The sequence below is a fragment of the Camellia sinensis genome, chromosome 8 (assembly GCF_055761805.1).
Source record: "Camellia sinensis isolate YWXY chromosome 8, ASM5576180v1, whole genome shotgun sequence".
Taxonomy (NCBI): Eukaryota; Viridiplantae; Streptophyta; class Magnoliopsida; order Ericales; family Theaceae; genus Camellia; species Camellia sinensis.
Window position 1 is genome coordinate 121,785,575 of NC_138968.1, and position 14,426 is coordinate 121,800,000.

Here is a 14,426-nt window from a genome sequence, read left to right on the forward strand (position 1 = left end):
TATATTTGTAATTTATCAAAAAAATTAGTGAAAGGAAAGGGGAGGCTCTATTTGCATTCAATGAATTTTTTTTTATTACTGTTATATTCTTATTTAAAATGATCAAAAGGTACTTAATATTAAAAAAAGTATAAATCAAAGTATTTTGGCACTCCATTCATAATCTCAATCTTCCCTTATATCTTCTCTTTTTGTTGTCTTCACTTTCATACTCAACCCTATTTTGTTTGAATTTATTATTCTTGTATTTTATTTCATATTGAAGTCAATAATAGACAACGGAGAAATCATTTTCAAGAATTTTTTTTATTTTAATAGAGAAAGTAAGTTTTCTATTCATATTCATTGTTTTTAACTATTGGTTTACGAAATTTTTTCAAAAATTCAATACCAAACAAATTATATTTATTCAGAAACTTATTTCTAAAAAAAAAAAAAGTCATATATCCAAACAAACCATCTATGTTCAGTTATGTATTTCTGAACATTTAAATTTTTAGTTGTTTATATTCCAATTTAAAATTAAAAGAGTTAATCGATATTTTATCTTCAACCAAATTACATATATTTTGAAACTTATTTCTAAATAAATTCAATTTGGTTCCCTTTTTTATAAAAAAAGGAGTAAATTACAAATACACTCCTGAGATTTGATTAAAATATGAATCGTCTTCTATAATTTTAGAAATTACATTCCACTCACTGATGTTTCTAATTTCATAACAAATCAACTTTTTATTAATAAATCATCAAATTAATTAATAGTTTTTAATGATATTAGAAATATATTTCAATTAAGAATTTATGTAGTTTTATTATTGTATAGAAGAAGAATTATGAATTTTATTTTTTAATTAATTATGTTAAATAAAAAAATAACAATAAAACATTTGTAATTTTCTAAATCTTTTATTAAAGGAGGTGAATTTATAATTTATGCTAAAAATAAAATTTAGAATATTTGGATTTTAAAGCCCCAGGTTAGCAGCGACGACCAGTGGCAGAAGCTTGACTGCTTGATCGTGGTCGTCGTCCATGGAAACAGCTCCTGACGGATACAGAAGAAACGCCGGCATTTGTCTTATCAACCCTTCCAAAAAGGTCACCACCACATTATCCCAATACACATACTCTCTCACTCTCTCTTTCTAGAATTTCTATCTCTTTATTTTTGTGTACAATTTCGAATTTGTGGAATTTGAATTCTGCAGATTTTTGCTGCTTCGAGGCTCGATAATCACTTCTGGCAGATGCCCCAGGTATTCTTCAAAATTTCAATTCACTTCTTCAATCGCTTTTTTCGATTTTTGCATCCGAATTATGTATATCCTACTTTCAATTTTGTTTTGATTGTTCTTCAACAGTTTACAATTTCATAGCCTTTTTTTTTTTTCTTTTTTTTTTTTTCCCTTATAGATTTTCCCTCTTTAATAACAGATTATAATAGATTGGAATGCACCATAGCTAAACATATTGGTCTCCCAAAAATTGCTGTAATTATGAATGGATGCTATTTCTTCTCTCTCTCTCTCTTGACTTTATTGGATATTTTTCTCTCTTTTGTGTAAATATGTGAATGCTTGAACAGGGTGAAAAAAACAATTATGATATTTATAATGGACAATTAGTGCGTAAACCCAACGGGTTGGCTGAGTGGTAAAGACTTGTGATAAGATCTAAGGTCTCAAGTTTGAGGGACCACTAGAGGTTTAGCCGGTCGTTAACTTTAGGGCATTGATATTAGTTGAGGTGCGCGCAAGCTGGCTTGGACATGTAGTTATCATAAAAAAAATAATAATAAATAAATAAAAATGGACAATTGGTGTGTAGTCTATAGCTGTAGTTATAGTTAGTCTCAAAGCTTAGAAATTATTCAGTACCCATCATTTTTGTGTTGAAGTTTTAGAAGACAATATGAGACAATGTGCAAGTAGGGCTCAAGGCAAATTTAAAAAATGAGACCTTTAGGTTATGTTTGATTGGGGGATTTGGAAAGTAATTTGGAAAGGGAAACGGAAAAAATAAGTGAAACCCTTTCCATATCCCTTCCCAAGCGAGTCTAAATCCTTTGCCATGTTTATCTGTGGTGGTTCCTATAGTGGTGTCAAAACGTCGTCGTTTTGGCACTTTTTTTTTTTTTTCTTGGCTTCTCTCTCTTACACTCTATTCCAAATCTGAGAGAGACCACAAGGGCGATGGAGAGTGGGAGAAAGCAGTTAATGGAAATCGGCAACGGCGACCCCCACGACATTCTATAATTTAGGCCTCGTTTGGCAAGTGATGATTTTAACCAAAAAGTTAAAAAGTTACTAAAGAAACCAAAAAGCCAACAACCTATACAAAAAAGTCAAAGATTCTCTTTTCTCTCTACTTTTTGCACATCTTTTCATAAAAAATCAAAAAGTCATCCCAAACATACTAATTTTTTTTACATCATATTTTAGTTAAAAAGTTACTAAAAAAACCTGTTCCCAAACGTGGCTATTACCAAATCTGAGATGGCATTGTTGGTTTCTTCTAGATGAAACAATGAAAACAAACCTAAATCACAAAATCATAGAACCAAAGTCATGGTTTTGATCAGAAGTCCCCTTCAGTTTTGATTCACGAAAACAAATCCAAATCTGATTTCGGTTAGCAAAATCTGATTTCTTTGCTCTGTGACAGAGTCACTTTGCTCATCCTCTTCACTACACTCTTTATTTCTTTCTCTCAATCAAATCTAGGTTTGGGTTCGGAAACTAACGAAGGAAAATGAGGCGAGGATGGCTATGTTGAATGTAATCCTACACTTGAAGGTTTTGAACCAGTAATGGGTTCCAAAAAAAAAAAACCAGTAATGGGTAAAGGATGTAAATCCCAATCTTTCTCTAAGGTAGAAATCTAAGCTACCACTTCATATATGTATATATATCATAACTCTAGGACTCCAATCAATCACAATTTCTCACCATGAGTCTCCAAAAAACCACTCTCTGAGCACAAATTAAACTCAACCCCTTAATTTCACTTGACAATACACCAATTTTTTTTAATGAAAACACTAACTAACGAAGAAATTGGTTTTTTCAATTTCTGGGTTCATAGCTTTATATTCAATTTCTGGGTTTCATAGCTTTAGAAATTGGTTTTACTGTTTGTTTCCATTTGATTGTTCATGCATCTAAACCAACTTGCAAGAGGAGACTGAGTTTTTTCTATTATGGAGGAGCCATATCTCTCTTCCTTGTGCAAAGAAACCCTAGATTGAAATCATAGTAACGACACTCTAATCAAAACAAAAACATAAATCCAAGAAGAGGATGAAGCCCTTTTTTTTTAGAGGTTTTGGCGACTGTGACGATGGTGATGGTAGCTTGAGTGTTTTCTGACGAGGTAGGGAGGCGGAGGGTCTCATCAATGATGCCGGTGATTCCTTTTCCTTTTCCTTCCTTCTTTTTCTTCTCTGTGCTTTTGCTCTTTTTTTATTTTATTTTATTTTTTTTAAGATTTCCACCAAAACGACGTCGTTTTGGGGGCACTACAGGAACTACCGCAGATAACCATGGCAGAGGATCCAGATTCTTCCCAAATCTTCCAACCAAACATATTTAAACACAATTAGATTTTTTTTTGCTTGTACTGACACAAAATTTGATTGCATATATAAATACTAAAATTACTAGTTTTTTTTATCTGTGCTATGCACAAAAATTATTTAAAATATTAGGTAATAAATCTAATTGTAAAATATTGTATTAGCAAAAAATTCAATTATAATTTGTTTTTCACAATAATTATAATATTGTATTTTCTAGGTAATTTCATAAGATTTTTATAATTGAATAAATCATAGTAACTAATTGAATGTAAAATTAAATCAATTTCAGCTTTAAAAAAATTATTTCTCAAGAGGCAATTGTAACTGGTATAGGCGACAATATTCTATAAACAATTCGTACATTTAGCAAATAACCATTCATTACTATTGGAAAGTTCATCACTTCAATTATTATTTATTTTTTTAAAAAAAATTCAGTGAAACTTCATTTTTAAACTACTAATACAATAATTTAATGTTTGATTCACTGGAACGAAATTGAATGAAATGGTCATTCCTTAGCCTCTCTATAGAATAACTATTCTCTCACAATAGTGAATGATGATTTTATTTGTACTTTTTTTTTCTTTCATTTTTCTAGTGAACTAAACAAAAAAATGAACATTATGATGGAATGATTATTTCATTTCAGTTCATTTCAATGAACCAAACCTAACATAAGAACTAAATCATTTGGGGCCCCTCTTTTTTAGACAGAATTTGGGGTCCCGAGGAGGTTGCCTTGTTGGCCTTACCTCAAGGCCGGCCTTGTGTGCAAAGTGTTAATTAGTAAATGGAATGGGGCATTGCTCCAAGAACATTGAATAATTTCTCCTCAAAACCTGCATTAATTGTTAAAATTGAGATGCCCAGTAGACAGCAAATGTATTATGACATTTATAAAATCTTGTATGGCATGTGTTTTCTTTGTTGGGGAAATTTGGTTTTCTTGTATATGAGATGGAAAAATGTTATTTTCGGTGAACAGGGTGGCATTGGCGAAAACGAGGATCCAAAAGATGCTGCCGTAAGGGAATTAAGAGAAGAAACAGGAATTACTTCAGCTGAATTTCTTGCAGAGGTTTGAAATGCATTTTAACTTTTTTTGGGTTGATTTGTTATTTTCTTTTGGTTAATTCCTCTAACCCCATGTTTGGTTCCCAAGAAGATTGTCAGTAGATAAAATAAAATTCTCCGCAGACTATTCCTTTTGTTTTTGAGGTAATTGTTATATTGCATCTTAGATTCCTGTGGAACTTTTCTAATCTTAGAAAAAATTAAATTCGAAAAACATTCAAGGCTAAACTCTTGTTGGTGCAAACATAAATAACTTAGTTTTTCTCTTCCTTGTGCTCACTCGTGCATACATACACAAATCGGGAATGTTTTTTTCTTTTGTGCATAGATTCTTTTGTTTTGGTGATGCTGTAGTACTTTGGTGGTCTTTGTGGTATATTATATATTACATTTATATGGAATGCATAGATTGTGCTACCATGCTCATTGATGCCCTTTTGTGAATTACTTTACTTATGAGGGCAAAAAAAGTAAAATTTAAGACAGCTATCCTAAAATGGAATATTAATGGATGTTATGACTCATAATGTTGATTCATGATTGCTACCATCTCCTTTCCAATTGACTTGCTAGAGATGGTCAAGTACATGTAGGATTATTTAATCTCAAGGTAAATAAACAACTGAAAATTTGTTTATCAAAGTGTATATACATTCTTTTATTTTGCATTAAAATCCACTTTACCTCCTTGTAGTTTGGTTCCGGAGCACTTTACCCCCATATCATTCAAAAATTGCCAAAGGGGCCTCATGTGGTTTTAGACTAAAGTGCAAGCATTACATTTTCCGTCCAAATTGACAAAAATTATGTCATACGCACATACTTTGAGAGTTTGCAAGAAAAAGTGATTAGTCACAGTCGAATTCTAATGCAAAAATACAATATTACCCTTAACTTCATCTTTCTCACTAACCCATGAGAAAACCTTAACGATGTCCCGATCCCAATCCCTAACCCTAACCCTATCCCTAACTCAACCACCACTCCCACCAGCCACCTTCCCCATGCCATCCCACCTCCAGTCACCTCCTTCCCCACCTATGCCCTACCCCCAATCATCTCCTTCCTATCCTCAAAGGTAGCAGAATTCTCACTATAAATGTTTTAATATTATTCCACAGTGACAGAGATGCAAGCTGATGGTGAATTTTGTACTGGAGTAATCAAAGGTTTGCTCACCATATGAAATGCCATTACACAATATGAATTTAAGAAAATCCTTGCCGACTAATTAAGTGGAAGTAAAATAGTAAGGCATAATCTGTTCTTCCAACCTCAATCACGATTCCTATTTCATAAAACCAAATAGACCCAAACATCTAGCTTCGTTGTTGACACTGTGACATTAATCATTTGCATAAACAGTTTCCCTAAACCCAAATTCCCCAATGAGCAATGCCATCAATTAAGTTAAACAATTACAAAATAGGTTAAAAATTGAAAATTAGGATTATTTGAGTTAATATATGGTTCAATTGGTCAATAAGTGATTAAATTAAAAAAAATGTATAATAGAAGAGAGAAAAGGAAGGTAGAAGAGGGTCATTAAGATCATTTTTTACATGTTAACGGAGTTAGCATTCCATTTTAGACCAAAACCACATGAGACCTCTTTGGCTATTTGTAAATGATAAGGAGGTAAAGTGTTTTTGGACCAAACCCCAAGTGGGTAAAATGGATTTTTCCGTTCAATTTATGCTTCATAAAAAAAGTATATTGGAATTTGGTAATGAGTTGTCAGTTGTTACAAGGGTTATAAAGGATAGATTAGGAAACTACAACTGTGATGCTTGTTAAAGAATCTTAACGACAATTATGAGGTGATGGTTAAGAAGCTCTATTGACTGAAGCTTGTTTTTTGTTGAGTATTTTTTTTTTTTTTTTTTTTTTTTTGGGATAAATAAATTTTATGACCAAAAGGATCAAGGAGATGCTAAAGAATACAAAACCAGAAAAGTAATCAAATCATCTACAAAATCCAACAAAGCAAACACATTTGAATCCACCCACTCAGACACCCAATTATACAAAACTTGGAAAAACCTATTCTCTAAACATGACAACGAACAAGCAACGCCCTGAAAAGTACGACGATTCCGCTCTAACCAAACCAACCACATCAAGCACAAAGGAGCCAAAGCCCAAGCTTTCTGGCGCCTCTTCCCGACCCCCTCCCCAACTACACAGAACCTCCCTCACCCCCTTTTGTTGGACCCACACCAATCCAAAAGTCGAAAAAATACGCTCCCATAGACAAGATGCCACCGGACAATGAATGAACCAATGTTCCACCGACTCTACGTCACCACAACACAAGCACCAATTTACCATAATATCATGGCGACGAACTAAATTATCCCAAAAATTGTTGTCCACACAAAAAAAAGCCACCTTTGATACCTAGCACCCAAACACGCCATCAAGGAAACTCCTTGTCCCTATCCCCATCCCCACTCAAGACCCAATAATAAGACGAAACTAAAAAAAAAAAACCCCTTTTGAAACCCCCCCCCCCCCCCCCCCCAAATAACATCTTCCCCCACCCCCCAACTTGCACCCCATAAAAGGAAACTCAATAAATCCTCCAATTGCCCAACCTCCTAGTCCTGTTGAGTACAATGTTCTCATCATGGAATCATTCATGGAGTTTAAGAGTGGTCATGTTCTAGAGCTTAGCAAAATGCAAATGATCTTGCTAACCACCACCCGATGGTCATTGGTTAAGCTTCACATAATGCCAAAAAAGTTATAATTGCCATTCACATTTCACATATTTTCATACACTTATACATTCACTTTATACATATTTCAGTACACTTTTTACATATTTCCCCACTTTAAGCAACGCCCATTGGGCTGTCTTTAGCATTTCCCAAATACACCACCATAATATGAAGATGTGTAAGTTCAATTTCTCCCATTGTGTAGATTATCTGACACCAACTAATTTGTTCTTTGCTTTTGTTAAGAAAAATATCCATCTCGTTAAATTTTACTCATCTGACTTTCCATGGTAGAGCTTCTTGAAATTGACAATTAGTGTTGGGGTTAAATTATTAAATGTACTATAAAAGTGATTTCTTGAAGTAAAAAGGATTTATGATATCCTTCACCCATGGAGACCTGAGATATCCTTCACCCATGATGACTTGAGATATCACTGAAGTTTTGACTCTCAAGGGACTACGAAGAAAGTGCTTCATCATCTCTTATAATGGGCTTATGATGAAGGCGTCAACCGGCTTATGGTCTATGCCACTATGCATTGTAGTTCTATCCTTAATAGAAGTGTCGAAATGTCATTTAGTTAAGGTGTCTACATGCCACATTTGATGGTTATCACGTGGCAATCACTGGTGACATATATCATGGAGTTCTCAGGTGCCTATATAGTTGGGATTGCAACTATACAAAGTATATGCTAGAATAAAGATCAAAAAACTATATGTAATATATATATATATATATATATATATTTTTGGGTGCATTGGAATTGGAATACAAGCCGAAATAATAGCTAAAATAAATAAATTAAGACAACAAAAGAAGTTATCTGTATATGATTTTTGTTGAAAATGCATCACAAATGTAATTAAGTTCATCGTCTACTTACAATTTGGAAAATTTTCATTGATTTTGTCAATTCTATAATAAATAGATGTTATGACTAGGTAAACCATTGAAATTGATATATGTAGATTTTATAGGACTAAAAATGGATCTGCGGTTATGAAGAGGATTTTGATGTTGCTATAGCTTTTCCAGTGCTAAAGCTTCTTAGAGGACAATTTCATGGTCCACATCCAAGCACGTATACAGACACATGAAATTGATCTGATCTGACACAACACAAACATGTCTACATAACAATTTTTAAAAAAATCAAGACAAGGAGTGGGCAAGGACACACTAATATCATTTTTTTTTTATAAATATATACATTTCCTATAGAAGCAAATTATCCATTTTGATCCCCATTTTATACCTTTTAACTTTAGCCCTGACCCTAGTTTGTCTCACGTGTGTCTAGGTGATAGTCCCACATGCATCCAAATGTGTCCTGTTTTAAAAGAAATTAAATTATGATAGAACTTCTTTGACATCAGCCCAAATAAGTTAACACAGTACTGTTCAGTCTCCATTTTTGTTGTTGTCTGTCAGTCAGTCTGTCTGTGTCTGTCTCTCGCATATGTATATAATATAGATAAAATTTTGTAGCTCATCTCTACTGTGTAATCCATGTCTGACTCTGATATATTTTAGGTTATGAAACTGATTTATTCTCTTAAAATTACTAGTGCATGCATCACTGAGATGGCTTTTAACATTAGGTACCATATTGGTTGTCATATGATTACCATCCAAAAGTACAGGAAAAACGAAAGGATCAAGGGAAATCAACCTGGAAAGGTCAAGCACAAAAGTGGTGAGTACCTTATATGTGTTACAGAAAATGCTAATACCATATTAAACTACATATTGCTGCGCACGTTCTGAAACGTGGTACACTTCTATTCCAAAAAGGTAAATTTAGTGATCCAAAACGGTACTCAAAATTTTTTTTAAAAATATATTTCCTTAAATGTGGCATTAGGAAAAAAGAAAATCAAATATAATGAATTAAAATCTATAGTGAGTTAAGTTTTGATGAGACAAAAACACAAAAAATGAAAAAATTAAATATATTTTATTGGATTCCTAGTAGTTAAAAGAAAATTACTCTAGAAGTACCTTAAATTCTTAAATATAATATATACAAGTCTATCCTTATTGTAAAAATAAATGTATAGAGAAATAGAGAGAATAACTAACCAACTTGAGTTTGGAGAGAGTTACAAAACAAGAAAATACATAAAAATAAAAGAGGATAGGTGACACTGTATGGTCGTGTCAGACCATTGGTGAAGACACTGGATGGTGGTGTCATAACGTTGTAGAGGACACGGTATGGGGGTGTCATAACGTTGTAGAGGACACTGTATGGGGGTGTCATAACGTTGTAGAGGACACTGTATGGTGGTGTCAGACCGATATAGAAGACAGTTTATGGGGTCATGTCGGACCGTTGTAGCAGACAATGTTGTGACAGTTCTCGTGACAGTTTACAGAGTCTTGCTGGACCCTTGTAGAAACTAACCGGAATCAATGTCGGGACAGTTTACAGAGTCTTGTCGGACCCATAAAGGAGCTAACCGGAATCAATGTCGGGACAGTTTACAGAGTCTTGTCGGACCCATAAAGGAGCTAACCGGAATTAATGTCGAGACAGTTTACAGAGTCTTGTCGGACCCATAAAGGAGCTAACCGGAATCAATGTCGAGACAGTTTACAGAGTCTTGTCGGACCCATGAAGGAGCTAACCGGAATCAATGTCGGGACAGTTTACAGAGTCTTGTCGGACCCTTAAAAAGTCGCACCCTCAAAAGGTGTGCCCAATCTTTCAAAAGGCGTGCCATCAAAAGGCGTGCCCAATCCATAAAAAGACGTGCCATCAAAATGCGTGCCCAATCCATAAAAAGACGTGCCATCAAAAGTTGCGCCCTCAAAAGGCGCGCCCACTTCATCAAAAGTCGTGCCCGACAGAAAGCGTCGAGCCATCAAAAGGTGAGCCGGAGACGCGGCGAGGCACGTGAGCGACAGAGTGGCGTGTCGGCCGCGTCGTCAGTGTCGATATAAACCAATGCGGAGGCTGTGCTTGAGGCAGAAGCGAAGACAAAAAAACCTGGGAAAAAACTTCTGAAAAACTCTTCATTTTCTGAGAGAGATATTCGTTTTTCTGAGAGATTGCCTCTAAGAGCTGCAAATCTTGAAACACTCCCCTTCCGAACATTATCAGTCTGAAATTGCTATTTCGCTGAAACACTCAGCAACCCAAAAAACATGGCCTCTTCTTCCCGTTCAGCTACCCAGAATATGGCCTCTTCATCCCGTGGTCTACTCACTCTCTTTCCCGACCTCAACGAGTCAACAAGAGAGATAACTGGTGCGGAGGCCCGTGAACCTCAACCAAACACCTCTGGTTTTGCTCCGTTGAACTTTCCGATGCGGTCGGTGGAGCAAAGAATGGCAGTGCAGTCGGATGTGGAGGCCAATCAGTATACATTGAAGTCATGTGTGGAAACCATGACTGCGGTTACAAATTTGTCGAACCGGCTGCAGAGTAGGACAAATGAGGTGCAGCAGTTAAACGCCCAACTGGCTCTGCTCCAACGCATGTATAAGGATGCGCGAGCAGAGTTAAGTGTGCTAAAGGCGGAAAATAAGGAGCTGAAGCGGAAGGCCACCGTGATGTTCCGATTTGGAGGTCCACCGTATGCTGTAGTGGAAGAGCAGGGAGGAGGCAACTTGCTTGGTGGTCTAGGAAGCACGGAGGCAACACCGGCAAGGACCACCCAGGACGGAGGCAAGAAGAAGAGACCAGCGGCAGAGTAGATAAGAAAAAATCCCGCCTGTGGATGTGATTGTTTTGTTGTGGTTTTGTTTGTTTGTTTGTTTGTTTGTTTTTTTTTTTTTTTTTTTTTTTTTTTTTGTGTGTTTTGGTGTAGAATGGTGAGCGGGGTGAATCCCTGATATGAATAAAACAAGTGTGTGTTGCAAACTCAAATGGGAGGTGTGGTAGAAAAATCAACCGGAATGAATGTAGTTTTTTTTTTTTTTGGTGAAAAATAATAATAAGAAAAAAATAAAAATAAAATGAAGTGTTGGAAGCCAGTGGAATCAATGAAGGCTAGTATAATATATTTGAGTGGGGAAAAGAATGATGGGTATGTTGTGGGACTCCTTAAGAAATGGTAATTTGCAAATAGCCTGTCAAGCAAAACGTTTTCCATCCATGTCCAACTCAAAATCATCAGGATAGAAGTCCAAAATAGGTGATGATGAATCTGTCATCAATTTCCTGTAAAAGAAAGGAAGTGCATGTGCACTCGCAGCAGGCAATACACCCATTAACTGATCAAATGGCTTAAAGGGCTTCCCAAGGGTGAAGTAAATTTCCAACTGATCAAGACCATAAAAATCTGAAGCAAATGGGGCGTAATGGTAAGGATAGAACCTTAGTTCAGGGTTGATCTTTCGTTTGTCATCGATTAGAAGATTGGATGGCTCTTCTTTGATACAGAGATTGTAGAGGTCAGTCTTCTCTCCTCCTTCAACTAGAGCATTGGAGTACTCCGGGTACTTGGCTAGGACATATTGTTCAACATATTGCATTTCAGTTGGTGTGATTGAGCCTGACCATCTTAGGTCAAGACCATGGAGTGTCGATATGGCTTCTGCTATTATGTGGGCAGGAATCACTGTATGTGCTTCCTTGAAAACCATGCTGCTTGGTCTGCCATTTTGGGTTGGTGACTTGGGATTGGAAGCAAACAAGGACTTTCGCATATCACCTTCCACTGTGGCCTTAGATCCTCTATGCAGTTTGATCTGTTTATTGAAAGTGTTGTTGAAGAATCTGCCATTGAAGAAGAAATGAAGGAAATTTGGGTTTGTCCGGCGGGCGGCCAAGGCGAGGTTGCCGCCCGCCGGTGAAGCGGAATTACTAAATTGTTTAACCTTGCTCTGATACCATGTAAAAATAAATGTATAGAGAAATAGAGAGAATAAATTATGTATTGATTGATTTGTTGAATGTATTTTACAATGATTCATGATTCCTATATATAGAAGAGGGTGAGTGTGTAGTAGGTAAGGAGTAGGTGAAGTGGAGGTGGTAGTGGTGTAGTGGGTTAGGTTTAGTGGAGTAGGTGAGGTGGTAGTGATGTAGTGGGTTAGGTTTAGTGGAGTAGGTTTAAGTGGGTGAAGTAGGTGATAGGTTTTAACACTTATTGTAGAAATTTAATGTATAAAGAGAAATAGAGAATTGTATTATTGATTGATTTATATTGATATATTATTGATATCTATTACAATGATTCATGATTCCTATATATAGAAGAGGGTGAGTGTGTAGTAGGTAAGGAGTAGGTGAAGTGGAGGTGGTAGTGGTGTAGTGGGTTAGGTTTAGTGGAGTAGGTGTAAGTGGGGAAGTAGGTGATAGGTTTTAACAGCCCCCCGCAAACTCAAGGGGGATAGGAACTAGCCAACTTGAGTTTGGAGAGAGTAACAAAACAAGAAAATAGACGAATACATAAAAGAAAAGAGGATAGGAGACACTGTATGGTCGTGTCAGACCGATGGTGAAGACACTGTATGGTGGTGTCATAACGTTGTAGAGGACACTGGATGGTTGCGTCAGACCGATGTAGAAGACAGTTTATGGGGTCATGTCGGACCGTTGTAGCAGACAATGTTGTGATAGTTGTTGTGACAGTTTACGGAGTCTTGCTGGACCCTTGTAGAAACTAACCGAAATCAATGTCGGGACAGTTTACAGAGTCTTGTCGGACCCTTGAAAAGTCGCACCCTCAAAAGGTGTGCCCAATCTTTCAAAAGGCGTGCCATCAAAAGGCGTGCCCAATCCATAAAAAGACATGCCATCAAAATGCGTGCCCAATTCATAAAAAGACGTGCCATCAAAAGTTGCGCCCTCAAAAGGCGCGCCCACTTCATCAAAAGTCGTGCCCGACAGAAAGCGTCGAGCCATCAAAAGGTGAGCCGGAGACGCGGTGAGGCACGTGAGCGACAGAGTGGCGTGTCGGCCGCGTCGTCAGTGTCGATATAAACCAATGCGGAGGCTGTGCTTGAGGCAGAAGCGAAGACAAAAAAACCTGAGAAAAAACTTCTGAAAAACTCTTCATTTTCTGAGAGAGAGATTCGTTTTTCTGAGAGATTGCCTCTAAGAGCTGCAAATCTTGAAACACTCCCCTTCCGAACATTATCAGTCTGAAATTGCTATTTCGCTGAAACACTCAGCAACCCAAAAAACATGGCCTCTTCTTCCCGTTCAGCTACCCAGAATATGGCCTCTTCATCCCGTGGTCTACTCACTCTCTTTCCCGACCTCAACGAGTCAACAAGAGAGATAACTGGTGCGGAGGCCCGTGAACCTCAACCAAACACCTCTGGTTTTGCTCCGTTGAACTTTCCGATGCGGTCGGTGGAGCAAAGAATGGCAGTGCAGTCGGATGTGGAGGCCAATCAGTATACATTGAAGTCATGTGTGGAAACCATGACTGCGGTTACAAATTTGTCGAACCGGCTGCAGAGTAGGACAAATGAGGTGCAGCAGTTAAACGCCCAACTGGCTCTGCTCCAACGCATGTATAAGGATGCGCGAGCAGAGTTAAGTGTGCTAAAGGCGGAAAATAAGGAGCTGAAGCGGAAGGCCACCGTGATGTTCCGATTTGGAGGTCCGCCATATGCTGTAGTGGAGGAGCAGGGTGGAGTGATCGTGCCCAGTGGAGTGGGAAACACGGAGGCAACACCGTCAAGGGCCGCCCAGGACGGAGGCAATAAGAAAAGACCGGCGGAATAGGCGAAAAAGTGAGGTCGGTGGGTGGTCGTCTGCAGAAAAGAAAACAAATCTTGTGGTGTTGTGGTTTGTGTTGTTGTGGTTGTTTTTTTTTTTTTTTTTTTTTTTTTTGGGTTAAAATTGTGATCGGGGTTGATCCCTGAGATGAATAAAAGATGGTTTGGTGTGCAAAGCTATATGGTATGAATGGAATTTGAAAAAGATTAAAAACTAATGTGAAAGAAAAATAAAGAAAGAAATAATAAAAATATATTTGAAATCAAAATGAAAGATGGGGGAAATAAGGAAAGTGGTTTGGAGAAAATAAATAAAAATAATGGATTTTGAAATCAAACGGAGGAGAGAAAGGGGACA

General features: G+C 36.8%; 1 protein-coding gene across 1 annotated transcript; it reads left to right on the forward strand.

The window, feature by feature from the left end:
* Positions 1 to 938: 938 nt before the first annotated feature.
* Positions 939 to 9,083, forward strand: LOC114257666 (nudix hydrolase 26, chloroplastic; the record flags this gene model as incomplete). The annotated part of the gene is given in 4 exon segments (XM_082883259.1): positions 939 to 1,101; positions 1,212 to 1,259; positions 4,569 to 4,661; positions 8,989 to 9,083. Coding segments are annotated over 4 exon segments (302 nt in total), but the record flags the coding sequence as incomplete, so codon positions are not given.
* Between the last annotated feature and the right edge of the window lie 5,343 nt (positions 9,084 to 14,426).